This window comes from Cinclus cinclus, chromosome 3 (assembly GCF_963662255.1).
Source record: "Cinclus cinclus chromosome 3, bCinCin1.1, whole genome shotgun sequence".
Classification (NCBI taxonomy): Eukaryota; Metazoa; Chordata; class Aves; order Passeriformes; family Cinclidae; genus Cinclus; species Cinclus cinclus.
The window spans coordinates 81,980,474-81,998,319 of NC_085048.1; the positions used below are offsets into that span (position 1 = coordinate 81,980,474).

General features: G+C 45.0%; 1 protein-coding gene across 3 annotated transcripts; it reads right to left on the bottom strand.

The window, feature by feature from the left end:
* Nucleotides 1–89: 89 nt before the first annotated feature.
* CCDC167 (coiled-coil domain containing 167) lies at nt 90–12,812 on the bottom strand. Of its 3 annotated transcripts, none has more exons than XM_062490329.1 (4): nt 12,764–12,812; nt 5,391–5,485; nt 2,951–3,003; nt 90–934 (listed from the first exon to the last, which is right to left on the bottom strand). In XM_062490329.1, the coding sequence occupies exons 1-4, from the start codon at nt 12,800–12,802 to the stop codon at nt 831–833; spliced, it is 291 nt and encodes a 96-aa protein (XP_062346313.1). In that variant the 5' UTR covers nt 12,803–12,812; the 3' UTR covers nt 90–830. The 3 variants fall into 3 exon arrangements, with proteins under 3 accessions (XP_062346313.1, XP_062346312.1, XP_062346314.1); XM_062490328.1 differs by having other exon boundaries at nt 90–958; XM_062490330.1 differs by lacking the exon at nt 12,764–12,812 and adding an exon at nt 12,002–12,041 and having other exon boundaries at nt 90–958.
* Nucleotides 12,813–17,846: the final 5,034 nt, after the last annotated feature.

Sequence of the window (17,846 nt, forward strand, 5' to 3'; positions counted from 1 at the left end):
GGGAGATAGCAGGATGAGAATAAAGCAGTGGCTGAGAAACGGGACAGAACAGGGGAAAAAAACCCCAACCAAATAAACAGAAGAGGAAATTAAAAGGTCAAATTATTTTATTTAAAGTTCTACAAAAGCACTGCCATCTCTGGAGGTTGATAGTAAATGGTCTTCTGCAAATACTGATTCTCAAATGCAGAGAATGGCTACCAAGCTCTGATGCACTGGTAGGCAAGTTATCTCACAGCTCAAGCACCCAGATCTTAATGTGGATGTTACCAGCTTGCAGAGATACCTACATCCCATCTGCTTTTGTTGGGGTAGGATTCCTTTGGTCCTAGAAGTCAGGGTGGAGGAGGAAGCATTTTTAGTTCAGCTCTGGGAACATAAAAAATTGCAATACCTACAGATTACCCTTTGAATCAAGAGCTTGGTCCCTTCAGTTTTTGACGGTGTCACAGGAGCCACCTGGTGTGGGCAGAAAGTCCAGCTGGGCTGGGCAGAAAGCACCTGTCTGCAATCACAAAGGTCCTCTTCAAAAGGGAGAATGTATTGTCTTCCTGGATCAGGCCAGATGGTCTTGCTCTGTTTTGGCTAAGATAGCACCACCTTGAGCTCTGCTTGACCTGATTTCCAAGTCCAAGTGTGCTGTGATTTCTGGTTTGTCTCCTGTCCTCAATTTGTAGAGAAAAATCTTCCCTACACCAAGGCTTGGAGACAGTAAACAAGAACAGTAATTTAAAATGCTGATCCTCACCCTTAGGGGAGGCACAACGGTGAGAGGAGGAAGAGCTCCTTGCAGGAATCATTTGTTCAGTAGGGAGAATTCTTGAGTGCAATCACATCGTCCAGCACGCGTAAATAAGAGCAATCAGCAATGCTATGGCCACAGCAAGGGCAGCATTCTTGCGATTTTCCTTACGAAGCACACTCAGTTCTTTCTCTGGGAAACAAACAAAAGACTTCCCTGTGAAAGTTCTTCATGCTGCAGCTACACCTCCTTTCAAAACTCTTGGAAGCACAAAGCTGTCTTGGCCACAGGCAAAAATTTTGGGAGCAGTAAGTAAAGCTGCTAATTACACAATGTGCTGAATGGGAAGTAACTACCTAAACTAGCAGGAGCTGTTTCATTTGCTCTCATCCTGACATGGTAGCTGTGCTTGGGAATACTTAAGCACCAGACCAGTTCCTTTTGGCAAATGATATTGCTGTAGGCCTCTACCAAGGACAGACTGTCATTAAAGTAACTGCTTGTTCCCTAAGAGAATGAAGGAGACAGGAGGGCAGAGAGCTATTTCTGCTGTCTTCTAGATGTAACAGCCTGGTAGCTCTTTCTAGTGCTAAAATTTAAACACAACTGTGGTCACCTTTCAACATTGTGGAATCTGTGTTTCTTTACATCTCAGAAGGATCATTGTGGAAAAGGTCTGAAGCTTTTTAGAGCTAGGTAAACAAGGGTGAAAGAAAGCAACCTAAGAACAGCAGCAGCAGAGAGAGAAATACAGTGGCTACTTCAAGTATGGAGTCTTGCTGATCTCCATTTCTGTTTCATTCCGTTTACCAAAAATGATAATCCCACTCTTGCTAGTTCTGCTTCACAAAACTTTGCTGGCTTGTACAGGCAAGCAGTGAGGCCTCCAGCCTTACACACTGCATGGCCAAATGACACTGTTTGGCAGGCAAGGATTGTCTCCAGAGACAGGCCGAGTTTATCTGCAGAGACTGCACAGCTTACTGCCTCTACAGCAGCCTTCAGCAGTTCCCCAAGTGGTGTTGGTAATCAAAAGAGACTTCTAGCTGTTCTTTCTGCCTCATTCTTCACAAAATACAAGCATTCTCATGCAACCATGGAGCAATCTGCTTGAATCTGCAAGGCCACCAAGGAGGTGACAGGGTCACATAACCTCATGCGCAGCAGTGCCAGCTTGAACTGGCAGTTGCCATTGTCAGCAACTTCAGGTTATGGCCTCAACTGCATCAGCTAGAATAAGGAAAGATTTAATCAGGCCATAGCAGTGATGTCACCATTAGGTGAGGCTGTTGCTTTCTGAGTTGCTCTGACATGCCAGCAGGGATAGCTGACTGCTAGCTGGTAAAAAGGTGGTAGCAATTTTCAGTCTGTCTTTATTGGTGGGCCCTTAGGGAAAAGCTTTCAGTCTGTTTAAAGTAACTGTTAATCTTCTGGAAACAGTCCTCTAACATGAGTTATAATTACAAATTTAGAGGGTTTGCCATACCCCAGCTTTCAAGCCTCTAGACCTGAAACAATACTTGTGCTTCTTTCCCTTGTCTGAGCTCTGCTGCTTGCACAGCTGCAGAGTACTGCCAAGCAAGTAGCACACTGATCAATACCAGGAGCCTGAAGATGTGCAAAGCAGCACCTATAGTGGAATGGAAGTGCTGTCAAATGTGGTAGCTCAGAGAGGCTTTCATTCTGTCTACAGCAGGCCTAGCATCAAGGAAAGACCCTGGCTCTCTAGAAGTGCAGGCAGCACATCATTGTGAATTGCTATGCCCTTGTGCTGAGTGGCCTCATAAATTGATGCATTAAGAACCTTCCCCAAGGAAGGTATACTTTGCTACGCTCCTGATAACAGTTGCCTTCTTGCCTAGCAAGCCTCTACTAGGAAAAAAAATGGTTGTGGGGAGGGATGCTGAAAGCCACCCGAGCCAATCTGTTAGCTATGATTATCTAAGGACTGGTAATTTGGAATATGTGGAAGGGACATTTTCTCCCCTTCATTAGCTGATTGTTTTTTTCCCTATGGAAGTACAGCTCAAGTAGGAGGATGCAGACTTCTATTATAATATGCTGACTATATTTCCATTAGTCTAGCTCCCTTTGGTTGAAGCTAAATTCAAAGGCAGAAGTCAGAGGTGGCAGGAGCTTGAAGACAAAGCTAAGCTGCAGCACTGATCCCATCCTGCCCAGAGGGACCATTTTTAATGAAGCTCTTACCATAGTTGTCAGCTTTGGTCATTAGTAAGTTTCGCTCTCTCTCCAGTGACTTTCTGTAATGAGAAGAGGAGTTTGTTACCTGCGAGGCACAACAGCCTATTTCTTTGCTTCCATGATGGAAGAGAGACTGTCCCCACTGCTGGGGATATCTGCTCAGAGGATAAACCCCTCACCCCTCCCTGGTGGAAGGGTGACAGTTTAGAAATACCCAGTTGTGCAGTAGAAGAGATGCAGTATTTTAGATTAGTTTTTCCTTCCCAAAAATTACTCTTATCTCTCCTTTCAGGAGAGCAGTGTAGGCAAACAGCTAGAAAGGGCTCCTGGGTCAGTCCCCTACTCTAGGTCCCCCTAGGTGAGGCAGGAAGTTCTGACACAGCTACAGGATGGGACAGGGTACTCATATGCTCTCTAGAGGATCCTGCCCCTTCGCCACATCCATCTTAGTGCTGGAACAGTAATTCTTCTCACCATTTGAAGCTAGGACCCCTCTGTCAGAGTTATCCAATTTACAGAAACTGGTGAACTCAAGGAAACAAGCTCAGTCCAAACCCAGTACTAATGAGTTAATTAGACTGAAGACTCATAATTAACAGTAGAGACTAAGGTCAACCCAGTCCTTGTCTTAAACTGCACAAGATGATTAATTAATATGCAGCTTAAAATATAAACCAAAAATAAAATTCCTGAAAGCAGCATTGTTTCCATTATGGCAGTGAGGATGCAGTCCTTTCAGACTGTGCATATAAATAAACATGCACTAACGAATTGTCTCCTGGTTAAGAGAAGGCAGCAAGTGTAACAGAGTTTGTTGTTCCCCTTGGGGCACAGCAAGAACAACCTGTAGGAGGAGAAAGATCCAAATCATGTGTACAGCTAGTTAAATATAAGGGAGTGCAAGAAAGCAAGCTATGTCAGGAGGAGCAGGAGAGGAAAGGGCTCTTACAGAAAACTGGGGAAAGGCAAGGTGGAGAGCAGCCAGGAGGAAGTGAGAAGACAGATTTACCAACATGACTGAAACTACTACTTAGAAATTTGCCTTGTGAAGAGAGTCCAGGGAAGAAGTTTTGAGAATGAGACATGAAGAAACCATGACAACTGAACATCAAAGTGGAAAAGCAGAGCTCCTCTTTGTGTGCTACGCACTGAATCGATAATTTTGATCACAGTACCTTCCCTCCAGGGTTTTTGAAAGGGTCTGGAAGAGGACAATGGAAGTTCTGTTTCTATTTCCATACAAGTTGTAAAAATCATAGAAAGTCCCAAGAATCCCAATTAATAATTCTTTGTTCTAGACCCTGTATTTCAGACAGAAACCCTCATATGTCACATCTTGTCAAGTTATCACAACTGTAGGTTTGGTTGTTGGCCACCTAAGTATCAGATAAAGACTATAGAGAGTAAATAAGGAGAATTTAGGCCAGAAAAGGATTGTTGAGACGAGGAGCTACAGAGAAGAGGGACAGAAAGAGACAGGACCCTGTCTAAATATGGATGGGGATATAAAACTCCAATAAAGGGGGGGTGGGATTACAAAGGAGAGTTTAACAAATAAGTTAAACTAAGCCTTATAACTATAAGGGGCTGGAGACATCACTATTGCTATGATTACTTCTAATGGGGTTCTACACGACAGTACTGTAGAGCAAACATCAGGATCATCAGGACCACTCCCAGGGCCTATGACTGAGCTTTTCCTGCCTTCTTTTGCTCAGAGCAGAGCAGTAGGATCCTAGTGACTGAAAAAATGTCCTCAGAGAGATTTGAGAATCAGCTGGGAGACCTAAAATCTCTTGCTTCACACTCAAGAGAAAACAGCACATTCTGCCTGTGCCTGCTACAAAATCCAGGCCAAAATTCTTGCTTGAGTCCCAGCTTTAAAAGCCAACAGTTACTGCCTCTAGAGCCACACAGATTTCAGGGGAGTTGTCCCTCTTAACTTCCCCAAGAAAAGCCAGTGTGTCGATGCATCCCTACATCCACATGCATTAGCAACACAGGCACAGGTATTTTCCCTCAGCTGCTTTTGCAGCTGGATCCCAGCCTGGTTTGCCCCTCAGTAGTAGTTAGTCACTGCATGTCTCCCTGATTGAACCCGGGTGGCTTCTGCAAGGCTTGAGCAGCAGTGTGCAGAAAACCTTTGCCAGACTCACAGGGCAGGTTTGTAACAAGCCAGGAGTCAGATCTGCATGTGAACTGGCAAATTTCAGGCACTACATGTCTGTTTGTGGCACAGGCTGTTAAAAAGATAGAGCTCTCTATATCACTGCACTTCTCATAGGGGCAAGTTCCCCAAGGAAGCTCCAAGATGTGGGAAGAGAGTCTTGTCATGGGGAAATCACACATTCCCACCCCTTCAAGAGCCCTTGCTCTGTCCTACTGCAGCATGACAGCTAAGGTGAAGTGCTGTGACACAGCTGTGAAAGGAGCTGCTCAGCAATACCTTCCTTCGGGGCTGAGCTTCTCCCTGCGCAGCTTAAGATCCACCTCTTCCATGTTCTGTCTGCAGCGTGCCAGCTTCTCCTCCAGTCCATCAATCTGAAAAACATACCAGTCACCATAATTTCTTCTCCCAGCTTACAAGAATTCATTCCCACTCAGATGGTGGCAGCTCAGCCACTCTTCCTCCCCAAATCAAGGGAAGAACCCCAGATGTGTGTAGAGATCACAGCACAGAGAGATCATCATCTCCCAGATCAGCCTGTATTCTAGCCCAGACAACTGTACCATCATCACCCCAGACACAGCCAAAACAGCCTGTCACTGCCTACTATGTGGCTGGCCAGCACCCTTTTGTTAGGATCTGATCCTGTTCCAGCCTATTATAGTTTCTTTGCATGTAGGTCCACAAGCAAAGGTGTGATCTAAGGTATCCTTATGCAGTAAGAGGATAAAAAGAAAGACACAGGCCTAAACCAAAGCCTGAGGGACAGGGTCTTGATTTAGCACTGTGAATGAATGCAGAAATCTACAAAGCACCCTCAACTGTCTAGTTGGGTGAAGAGGGAACAAAGGTACACCTCCAGTCTCTTTTACCCAACTAAATCTACAACAGCAACAGGAGTCTGCACAGTATGCTCAAAAGAGCATTCACCACTGCCTCCTTCAACCTGTACCAAGTGTTGGCAGGAACATGTTTCCATGCAGAAAAACACTGGTTTTCTCCATGTGTCTCTTCATCAAGCATCTCAGTAGCCACCCCTGTGTCTTCCTGTGGAGGTGAGTAACCACAGCTAAGCACAGGAGGGTTGTTTTCTTTGTGTGCACACAGACTGCCCAGGAGGGAATCCTACCACGGGCAACAGTTCTGGGAATCGTTCCTCTCTTCTGCCTGGCAACCACAGCATAGACATCTCGAGGAAAACTCTGTCTTTCAAGCTTGATTCCAGCAGGGAAACAGTGGGTCTAATCAGACAATATGAACAAAACAACCTAGCCTGAAAGAAAACAGCCTCGGTGCACTAAGGCAGCAACGACCTCTCTTCTGAGCAACTTAGTGCAACACTCCTGCTGTGCCTGGTTCTCCAGGGAAGACAAGGCTGGCAGCACAGCCTCCCTGTGGTGGGAGCCTTCACACACCAGACGCTAAGAGGCAGCACAGTCCCGGGTAAAGGTAGAATGAACTGCCTGGACACCAGCCTCAGAGGCAGCCCAGAGCACAAACATACTCATAAACAGTAATAAGGGAAACAAAAATCAAAGGTAGCGATCCCTAATTATTGCTGCTTTGGGATCAGCTCTGTTCTGATGAGCTCCTGTTAATGAGCTCATTAACAATCTCACACCTTCTGCTCAGAAAAGGCAGGCAAGAATTATAGCAAAGCAGGATGGGAGACAAGAGGCTTGACATAAAACAGACCATGAAAAGAAGTTTAACCAGACAGTTAAACAGTCTGGAAGGAGCACAGCAGAACTGGGCAGGGGGACACATATAACAAGACTCAAATAAATCTTTGATTTATCAGATAGCAATTTCAAAGTCCTGGGTTATTAGGCAACTCCCCAGAGGCACATGCAAAGCTTCCTGAGCCCAAGGGGAGCACCAAGGCATACCACCTGATCCCAAAGCTCAGGGAACAGCACTTCTGTGTTTGGCAAGGCTTGAGGTTGCCTGGATGAGGATCGTTGTCCTCCATTTCCAGCGTTGCCAGTTAAGAATGTTAACGGCAGCTGCTCATTGCCATGTCATCCACTACAACTCAGTCAGCATGATGCATTGCCCCAGTCTGCTTCAGGGCCAAGAAAGGACTTCACCCAAGCCAGCTCTGACCACAATTATCAGCAAGTTAATTTAATAGCAGAGTGTGGTACAGCAGATGTGGGGTGTTGATCCAGTCAAATTTAAGAACTACCATCTCTCTCACCAGTTCCTACCATTTACAAATGGCTGTTTCTGCTCCCTTAACTGTTGGAAACTCTTATGTGCACACACAGGAAAAGATGCTTCAGCACGTGTTACCTAGCTCCTCCTTAGCCTGTTAAATTATTACAGTGCACCATGGCTTCTCTGGAAATACATTAAAAAATAATGTTAAATAATGTATTAATGAATTAATGAGAGCTTTAGTTAGTCAGCTGCCAACTCCACCACTAAATTATCCATGCTACTGCATTCCAATCCTCTCCTCCATGCCTGTTCCTCCTGCTCAGCTGGCAGTGCTCTCACTAGTACATTCTCTGCCCATACTTCCCTCATTTCATGAGACTTAACAAGTGCGTATTCTGCCCAACTTCGTAAATCCTTTTACTTTCTGCTGACTAAAAATCTCCAGATTCCACATAATACTTTAAAGTTTCAACTAGTTTTACTGCTCTTAAATCAAAACCCAAGTTTGGGTCCCCTGCTGGAGAGCAATAATTTGCTAATAAACCACATGCCCCAGAACTGCACCATCAGCTGTGCTGAGCTGGGGGCACAAGGGATAAAAAAAAACAGAAGAAAAAAAAAAAAGCAAAGAAGGAGGAACAGATTGCTGAATGAACAGAATACTTTTCTTTCAGAATCTCACCACTTCTTTTATTTATATCATTACTTCTTTTCTTCTGGCTAGCCTGGGTTATTAGGGGTTATAAGGAAGCACAAGAGTGGGGGTTCACAGATAGCAAAGGCATTCACTGTGCCTCAGTTTCCCCACTTACAAATTAAGATAATATAATCTGCCTCCTGAAGGCAGCTCATTTGTGTAAGAAGCCTCAGACACTGACCCAAACCATGGGCAGAGCATTGTCCTGATAATCAATTGCCTTGCTTGGTATTTAGGATCTGCTCCTGCAAGCCAGGAGTCTCAGCAACTCAGCCATCCTAGTAACTCTGCACTGGACGACAAAAGAAAGACAGAAACAGAAAATAAGCACAGGGGAAAATCACAGTAATGCCTGGGAACTACTAATTACTCTCTGGGCTGCTGAGGAAACTTCTGGGGGGGCATAGTCCATAAAATTGTAGCTCAAGAAAATCTGTAGGGCTTTGCCATAATTCCCTGCTGCAGCTACCTCTCCAGGAGAGCAATCCTAGAAGCAGGTGCTCACCTCAGCTTGCTGGGGATGGAAAGCTTTCTGTCCTAGTAAATAATACATGAGGTTAGTAGGGGTGCATACCTGGGCACACTGGAAGCCTACAGGAAAACAAAGAGCCAAGCTTCCGTAGCTGAACCACCCTTGCACTTCATGCTGCCTTATCTCTTTAGTGACAACCTCAGCACACTGCCTCCTAAGCTGCAAAGAAGAACCCTTCCTCCTTTTAGCTCTCCTTTCCTTGAAAGGGATCCTCTGGGACAGACCTGAAATGCAGCAAGCAGAAAGCTCACATGACAGCTTCTCAGGTTCAGGCAGCAGGGACACAGGACTTCACTCACAGCAACTTCCTTAAGTAGTTCCAGTTAAAAAGGAGGAGTGAAACATGTGCTTCACATCCAGGCAGCAGATGTGGGCACATAGAGCTGCCCTTTTGAAACTCCTCAGGAGACACTCCAGAAAGTCAAGTCCCAGCAGCTTTAGATGCACACAGAGATCTAAGACCAGATGCCTCCTTTGCTTCACAGGTATGCCACGGCATTCAGCTATTTTTGCTGAATTCTGGCAACACTTGCTTATGATCTGGAAACCTTTTCAAACCAGAGAGACCTGGAATGGATTTCAATCCAAACTGACTTACATGCTTATTATAAATTCCATTTGTTGGGACCATCTTGGGCAGTGAGCCCAAAATGGCTCGTATAAAGGCAGAGAGAATAGAAAAAGAAGCAGCTTTGCTTATAGAATTGAGCTGGATCCCATTTAATACATTTTGTAGCAAATTAATGAAAGCTTTCTTTCCAGCAGAAAGGCTAAAAGCGCTTTTCAAGAACTGGCGTCCACCCTCTGCTTTTATGAATTCCCTAATTACGATACTGGCAGAGAGCCATATCACACATACGTCGACATCCAACAGCATTAGGTAATGAGGTTTTCATCTTCTGACCCTCATAAAACAGATCAAAGCCAACTGAAGAGGTGGGGGCAAAGAAAAAAAAAACCTTCCCTGCACAGTCTTTACATGCCTTGTCACCTGCCAGCACACTTGAGCTGTTCTTTCACAGAAGAATTAATGGTTTCTGCATCCACGAATTTGGCTGGATGATTAAAATCAGTCCAGCAGAGATAAATTTTGTTTAAATTCAAGTGCTAACTTGCTGTTCATGGATACACTTCCATTTTCTCCATGCTCTTGGAATCATTTTGCACGCTGGAAAATAATTTCACAGACATTCCACCCACAGCATGCTTGGAAATATTTACCAGACAAGCTATTCACAGCAGAGGATGATCCACCAGCAAAGTCTAAGACGACTCCTGCAGAACAACCCTGTGTGTTGCTAAAGGAGGAAAGGCTGAATCCTACCTACACCTCCTCCTTCAGCCTTGCAGGGACCATCTCATTAGTCAGTGCATCCTGCCTCAGTCCAGACCAGTGGCTTTGCAGGACCACACACAGACGTGACCACAGAGCACATGAGCCAGATTTTTGACAATTTCTGCAAGAACAGCTTTACTGAGTATGAACTGTGTCGGCCTTTTCCCCATTCTTTATGCTCTTTCATAGACACTGATCAGCCATTGCTCTCTCAGAAGCAGCAACACAAGCAACAATACTTTCTAGAAACACACACCTGACATTTTGCTTCCCAGGCACTACCTTTAATTTGACATACTTTTCTGCTTCTGTGATTTTTTTTTTAGCTGAAAAAACTGTTGGCTTGAGCCACAAGTATATTTTTAATGGTTAGAATATCCTTTGGCAAGACCTTTTACAGCAAGTTATGGGAAGAACCAACCCCTTCTGTTTGTTCTGAGCTTGTCAGCTGCTGGTTTCATTTGATAGCCCTAACTTTGTATTGACACTGTATGTTCACTCTTTGTTTAAAGCTACAAATAGCATGCAGAGGATATGGACCTACATTGGGTCCCTTGCAGTCATGGTTTCCAGCTAAAAAGGACCTGGAATGCTTGGTAGTTTCTTGCATAGCTCTCAACCCATTTGGTCATCTGTGTTGCTCTCTTGAGTCAATTTCATTTTCACTATTTTGGTACAAAATGGTTTGGTACAAACCAGTGTTGCCACTTTCATTTTCCCCATGAGTTTCCTCAAGCAAATCCTATGCAGCTCAGCACTGTCAACAGAGCTGCCTGTCAAAAAACTAGAACTATCTGAAAGAAGTGGCATGAATTTAAACCACCACAGCATTATGGAGACCCATTTATATCTATTTAAACCACATCAGATCAATTACATCTGCAATTTGTAAGTGCAAGCTAATCTGATAAGTGTCCATATAGAAAATTGCATTCATTTAGCATCATGACTTCAGTTAAACAAGCATGACTCTGCCTAGATGAGGCCTTTCAAAGCTAGTCATGCATCAGGTCATATTAAGACTAATTTGAAAAGTTTTCTTTACAATCGTAACAGCTCAGGAGGTAATACTGAACAGAGTAAGTTTAAATTATGAATCAAGTATCTTGGTTGTCATGCAAACTGAAACACAGCCCTCTCTTCTTTTGGGTTAAAGGGATTTTGTTTTCTTCCTCCCTAACCTCTCTTCAATAGTGTTCTCATCACTGCAAGTGGAAAGAATTTTATCTTGTAGTAATGTATTTGCACAGACTTTCACCTGTAACACACAAAAAAGAGTAGTCCTACAATCCTTTCAAAGCTAGTATGTTCCATCATGAAAACTTCTAAAAAACCTCCAATCTAAAGCTACTGCAAGTCCTCAAACACTTTGCAAGAATTTTCTGTGGCAGCTAAAATCAGTCCCTTTTCATTCTGTGAACAGCAAGTCCCTAACAGGCTGAGGCATTATGCCACCTCTCTTTCTGTAAGGTAGACCCTACATTCTCAGCTCTTCTTATTTGCCACCTCTCAAACCACAACCCCAAAAAATTAAAAATTAAAAAAAAACCCAAACAAACAAAAAACCACTGTTCAATTCTCTCTGGCAGGCTCACCAAAGGAAGCCTGGACAGTCAGCACACCTCTCTGGACTCCCTTTGGTGGTTATATTTGGGTTAGTGCCCAGAACTGTGTTTCTTTAATGAAAGCCTAACCAATGAAACACATCAGAAAACCATAAACCTAACTGCCATTCCACACAGCAGCTTGAGAGGTGATCTGATCAATACATATAAATAAATATCTTATAGGTGGTGTGAAGAGGTTGGTGCCAAACTCCTTTCAGTGGTGCCCAGAGTGACAGAATGAGGAGCAATGCCCGCAAACTAAAACAAGAAGTTCCACCTCAATGTGAGGAAAACTTTTTTTACACCGAAGGTGGCAGACCACTGGAACAGGCTGCTCAGGCAGACTGCAGGGTTTCCCCTCTCTGAAAACATTCAAAATCTACCTGATCATGCACCTGTGTAATCTGCTCTACGTGACCCTGCCCTGGCAAGGGGGTTGGATGAGATATCCAGATTCCAGCCCTAAGCATTTTGTCACACTCACGTTTATGTTACTAGCTGACGACACATATATGACATACTCTGCCATTTCCCTGGCCTTTCTATTCTGGTTACCTTGGTCTGTTGTGCATGTGCTCACCTGAAAAGACTTCAGGACAGAGAGGTGACCAGCAAGATTCACTGAATGAATTCTGCCCCATTTCAGCCATTTGTGAGGAACATTCAGGATTTGCTGTCCCCACAGTATCCAAACCCACAAACTTGAACTTGAACAGGCTTCAGTCCAGACAGCATTGTTCAGTGTAGGAGCCAGAAAGACTTGCTTCAGAGAGACCTTAACCAACACAACTCTGTTAACAGATAGAGAGCTTCAACAGAGCTTATCAGCGGCCCTCCAGCCCTCCAGGAGATCACAGAATGGATAAGGTTTGAACGGACAACAGCTCCAACCTTCCTGCCCAAGAGGAGTCATCCTCAAGCACAAGTGCAGTCCACAGGGAGGGAGAGAGACAGAACACCCAAGCACAACCGTAAAAGGGCAGTTTTAGACAGGAAGCATGCTCTTAAAACCTAGGCTTTTCCCTTTCTCCTCACCGTGATTTACAGCCCCTCACTTTACCTTGTTTTACCACTGGGGTCCTCTCAAGGAGCAGCAGCACACGGCTGACTTCCAGCGCCGCACGCACACAACGGGCTAGTGCTCACGGCCCGCCGCAGCACCCCCAGGGGCACGGGTACACACACACATACACACACACACACGGGCCCTCACGGCGCTGCCTCAAGGGCTCAGCAGGACACAAGGGCATCACACGCCGGGTGTAAGGACGCAGCTCCAATCCCCCACCAGCCCGGCTCCCCCCCCCCCCCCCTCACCTCCCGGGCCACGCTCGGCCCCGCTCGCCGCCTGCCCATGGTCCGGCCCCGCCCGAGCGCGCATGCTCCGGAGCGCCCCGCGCTGGGCTGGGCGGGTGCCATGTTGGGGAGGGAGGGCGGTGCTGCCCCCCCGCGCCCTTGGGACCGCTGGGCCCGGCCCTGGCGCTGACCCTGCGAGCCCTCTCGGTGTGGTTCCGACACAGCCGAGGGCGAGCGGCGGCCAGAGCGGCGCCTCTCTGCGTTGTGCCGGTGCTGCCCTCATCCTGCTCTGCCCTTTCTAGTGGTAGCGGGTGAGGGACGGCTGGCAAGCTGAGGTGGGGCTGCTTGCTAGTTCCTGGTCCTGCCTCTGCACCCCTCAGAGATCCCGGCTCCCTCGCGTGCTGTCTGGGCAGAGCGCAAGGGTTTAATTTGTTTCCCCACACGTGGAGCGTTCCTGGCCGCTCCACACCAGGACTTGTAGTGCTGGGGGTCGCTCAGGAAAAAGGCAACTTCGGAAACACGAGGCAAACACAGAACGGCTGCTTTGCGGTGTGGTGGGATAAAAGAGAATTTTTTTGGACATCAGGAGGAATTTCTTCACTGGAAGGGTTGTCAAACATAGGAGCAGGCTGCCCAGGGACGTGGTGAAGTCACCATCCCTGGAGGTGTTTAGGAAAAGATGATGTGGACCACAGTGTCATGGTCTAGTTGACATGGTGGTATTTCATCACAGGTTGGACTCAGAGGTCTTTTCCAACCTAACTTATTCTGTGATTCTTTTATTCAGATTGTCCTTGGGGCTTCCTACTCAAACTCTAGTGTTGTGCTGAGGCAGCTGAGGAAAAGCTGGCTGTGTGATCTACCTGGAGACAGCGCTTTGTGCATGCCCGCCAGTTCAGTGCAAGATGCTAATCATGATGTTGCATATGCATGACAGCTCTTGTTCTGACCAAGAAAGCTTTTTATGAAACACTGCTATCTTGTATTTAAAAAGAAAAAAAAAAAAAAGCAGCAACACCACTGAAATGCATCTCTCTTCAGGGTAGGACATGGCTGTTACATGACAGAGAACAGCATTGTTGTTTGCTGGCAAAAAAGGAAGTCTGGACAGCAGCAACATTTATTAGACATACAGACTGAATTTTCATTTTGACTAAATACCCTCTGCTGACTGAAATTTTTCTCGAAGGGGGGGAGTGCAGATGTGTGTCAGGCAGTAATACTGGTGCCTGATTAGTGTATTTAACTTTTCTTTCAAACACTCCCCACTTCCTTCATTTTTACTGTGTGAGATGGCATTGTGTTGGTAACTGTATCACTGTCATTTTGTGTCTGGAGAAAAATAAGGGACAGTTGTACTCTTTTCTGCTTCCCAATGTGGTACTTGACTCTGTGCAACAGAGTCTGTACTTCTGAACCCGAAGGAGCCAGAACTCCCACCTTCAAGCTGAGACACTTTGATAACTGCTTTCCAAGCAGAAGTATCTAGTCAGAAGGCAGTAAAGAAGCTGAGCAGGACCCATCCAGCAGCCCTGGGGAAGCACAGCGTCAAAGGGAGAGAGAAAATGAAAAAGTGGGAGAATGTTATTTTTTTCCCCTCTTAGACAGAAGACTTGATTAGTGAGTGTAAATACAATCTAAAAATGCATAGAGGTTTGAAGAACCCATCTGTTATGGTTTACAATGGACTGAAATAGCCATTAGTTCAACAGAAAGCATTTTCTCCTTCACAAAGGTGAGTATTGATTCGGGGGAGGACTGTCAATTCTCACATACACTTCTCCACAGAGAGGCAAACATACACCATTTTGTGGCCAGATGGCTTTGACCTTGGCTGTCACATCTTTTGGGAAGACAGAAAAGGGGAACTGGTTCCTACCTCACAAGCAAGCCACCAATCCCACCATTGCAAGCAGCAATTTTCAATTTGCGTATTACTCCTCCTGACATTCCTGAATCCATCAAGCTGGTAACCTTATTATGCCTGTTACCTGATCTTGTGTCTCCTGGTTTTGCCCTGAGCTGACACCTTTTCTTCATCCATCCCTGTTATGTCTTCATTTCCTATGTAACGTCATTCATGTCATCTACATGCTAATGCAAGAAAGAAAAACTTCCTTTTCCTGTGCAAATTTATGCTATTTTTCTTCTTGATACCTGAAGAACAGGAAGTTTTTCACATGCAATGATATCAGCTTCTGTGTTTTAGAATATTTGCGAACATGAGTGTGAATTTTAGCTACTCCGTATCAATCAGCTACTACTGTCAACATGCATATCTAAGGTGGAAATCAAAAGTTTTTAGCTTTGAGAGCAATCATATTATGGAACACACCTCCTGCCAGAAAGGTGGGAGGGAAAGAATGAAACAGTTTTTAGTAGGCTCCAGAATGGGATGGTCTAACAGGTGGCCTGTAAGAGGAAGCTGCAGGATGTGATGACATACAGGTGGATGCCAAATAGCATATCCAGGATATGGTCCTGTTGAAACCCTGCTCAGTGTCTCTGATTATGCTGTCCTGACTGCATCCCTGCAGCCAAAATGGGTGACAAAGTGGTGTTAGAAACTAAAAATACACAACTATCAGCCTTAAAGGAATACTCAGGAGACACTGAACCTACCTGCACAAAGGCAGGATCAGATACACTGATGCCACCCAAGCAAGTGTTTGCCCTGCTTGTTCTTTATACAATAGGAATGTTGCCATCTCCTCAGCACCTGTTATACTGCTCATTGACTGGTAGCACAAAGGTTTGCCTCCTCTCTGTAACCTAATTGAGCTTGTTGCTTGTTGACTTATTCTCAGCACACATGGGGAGCAATTGATCAGCATCTTCTACCAACCTTATGTATTTGAGGTTCATTATCATATGCCCTCTTCTGTTTTCTTCCTGTTAGACTCAGTCCTCTTCTTTCAATTCTATGCATTTTGCACCTCTAATACTGTTTGTTGCCTTTCTCCAATCCAAACCTAGACTAATCCTATCTAACTTGAGAGTATTGAGAAAGCAAAAAAGGTCTCCTTTGTCTTATAGGCAGTGTGCCCTACTAATGCAGCCAAGAAGGAAATTTGTCATTTAATGCAATACTTTCACAATGGCAATTCATATTTGGTTCACAGATCTGTAACTCCTCAATGTTTTCTCAGTGCTGAAGTCTAGGTAGGTATTACCATTTCCTTATTGGTGCATTTAATTCCTTCCCCTTCTCAGTTCAGTATTTGCACCAGTTTTATGAAATTTTAGCTGTCTGAATGTGAGCTATTTCTCCAATTTGCCAAAATCTTTTTTTCACCTATTGCGCCTTCTGTCTTGCATGATCTTCCATACTTGAGGCCAACTATGCATTTTATAAATATAATTTATTTGATTATCCAAGTCATTGGGAAAACCAGTTGATAGATGTGTTCTTTGTAAGTCCTCCTGATCTGATGACGAACTACTGATAACTAGTTTCAGAGTGCATACTTATGACAAATACTGCTTCAAAAAGCCTTACTACACACCAGGATAGCCTGCATTGCTGGGCTTGCTCTGTGACAAAGAAAGCTAAACAGTTTACATGATTTGTTCTTGGTTTTTCCTCTGCTGGCTTTTTTGTATTATCTGATTAAGCAATAACAAACTGATTATTTAATATTTTTTCCCCCACTTATTGAGGAGATGGGAGGGTAATAACTGAGGAATCAAAGTTTTCAGGAAGGTTTAGGGACACTTGCAGATTCTTATCAGGGCAGTGCTGACTTTGAGGGTAATTTAATAGAACGGACATTAAGTCTTCACTAGTAATTAAGTCTTTACTAGTAAATTAAGCAACATCAGGAAATGTTCCTAGAATACCAACTCAATCATCATATTTGAGTGTCAGCATACCGCTGGCATGATTTTATTTGGTCCCACTAGGACTGTCCCAGACAATTTTCAGGCATGATTTGGGAGTTATAAGCAGAGGACCATTCCCAATGGCCTGTTCAATGAGGTCATGGTTTCAGAGGTGAAGAGAGTTTAATAGTATGGATGTGAGCCATTTGGTGTTAGTTTACAGGATGTATCTAGGACAGTGTTCCTGGGCACTCCTGATTTACTATCTTCCTACCTCTTTTTTGCATTCTCCATCTGCAAGATTCACTGTGCTTTGTAAGGAGAAATGAATCAGTCCTCTGACAAGTCTGAGAGGAAGCTGAGGTCAGTTGTCTTGCTTTATTGATGTGAGGCAGTATCTGACCCAATTTCACAGCAATGAAGTAGCTGGGCTAGCCCTAAATCAGGGGCCTGACCTCTTATGCTTGGCTAATACCATGGGGAGCAGCCCTTTGTGTCCCACCACATCCTTCCCTAGGCAGTGTCTCAATGGACCATGAGGCAGAAGGGGACCTTCCAGGAACCTTCTGAGAACAGTTGTCCCCCAGCAATAGTGAGTGTCCAGCTCTAGCCCAGTGCTATGTCTCCTCTCCCATCCCATCCCTTCTGTACCACATGCAGCTGGCCACTGGGAGCATGCAAGGAAGGAAATCACTGTGCTGTGTCAGTGGAGAATCCTCTGCAGGGAAAAGTAGAGTTTAGAGCAGGCAGGGTGAGCTGGTCTCTATCTGTATACTTGCACCTGTAAAGTGATGGAGGGAAGCATCTTGTTGGGACTCCCCAGGAATGAGGAATCCTTGATACATGACTCCTAACACATTGGAATAAGTAGAAAATTTCTCTGGGGTAGAGATTGTATGTTTACCTCCTGGGGGAAACAAAAACTAAGTGCAAATGAGGCAGACAACAAGCTGAGAGGTGCTGTGAGCTAGAACTGGGCTATGGAGCTTAAGTATTCCCCCTCCTTCCCTCTTGTAGGACCAACATATAAATTCCTTCCTTCTCTCCAAGCTCTATAAGCAGGGATGAAACTGCTTCTTTGCAATGATGCCCAGGGGACAAAAATTCCAGTGCAGACATGTCTGCCCCTACCAGCAAAGATAGTAGAATTAAATGCCACCAGGGAGCAGAAGAGGAGCAAAAAGCACTGTCAGATTTCAGATGTCTGAAAGGTGCTCCTGTAGTGTGGGGTGTTTTTTTTCCCTCTGGGAAGATAAATATTGAGAATCCAATGGACTGCATC

What these genes read in the sequence shown, in the direction of transcription:
- CCDC167 (XM_062490328.1), bottom strand. Translation starts at nt 12,802, where the DNA reads ATGGGCAGGCGGCGAGCGGGGCCGAGCGTGGCCCGGGAG. An exon ending in GGCCGAGCGTGGCCCGGGAG is followed by an intron (nt 5,486 to 12,763) that starts GTGAGGGGGGGG and finishes TATGTTTTTCAG; the next exon opens with ATTGATGGACTGGAGGAGAA. An exon ending in AAGCTCAGCCCCGAAGGAAG is followed by an intron (nt 3,004 to 5,390) that starts GTATTGCTGAGC and finishes TTCTCATTACAG; the next exon opens with AAAGTCACTGGAGAGAGAGC.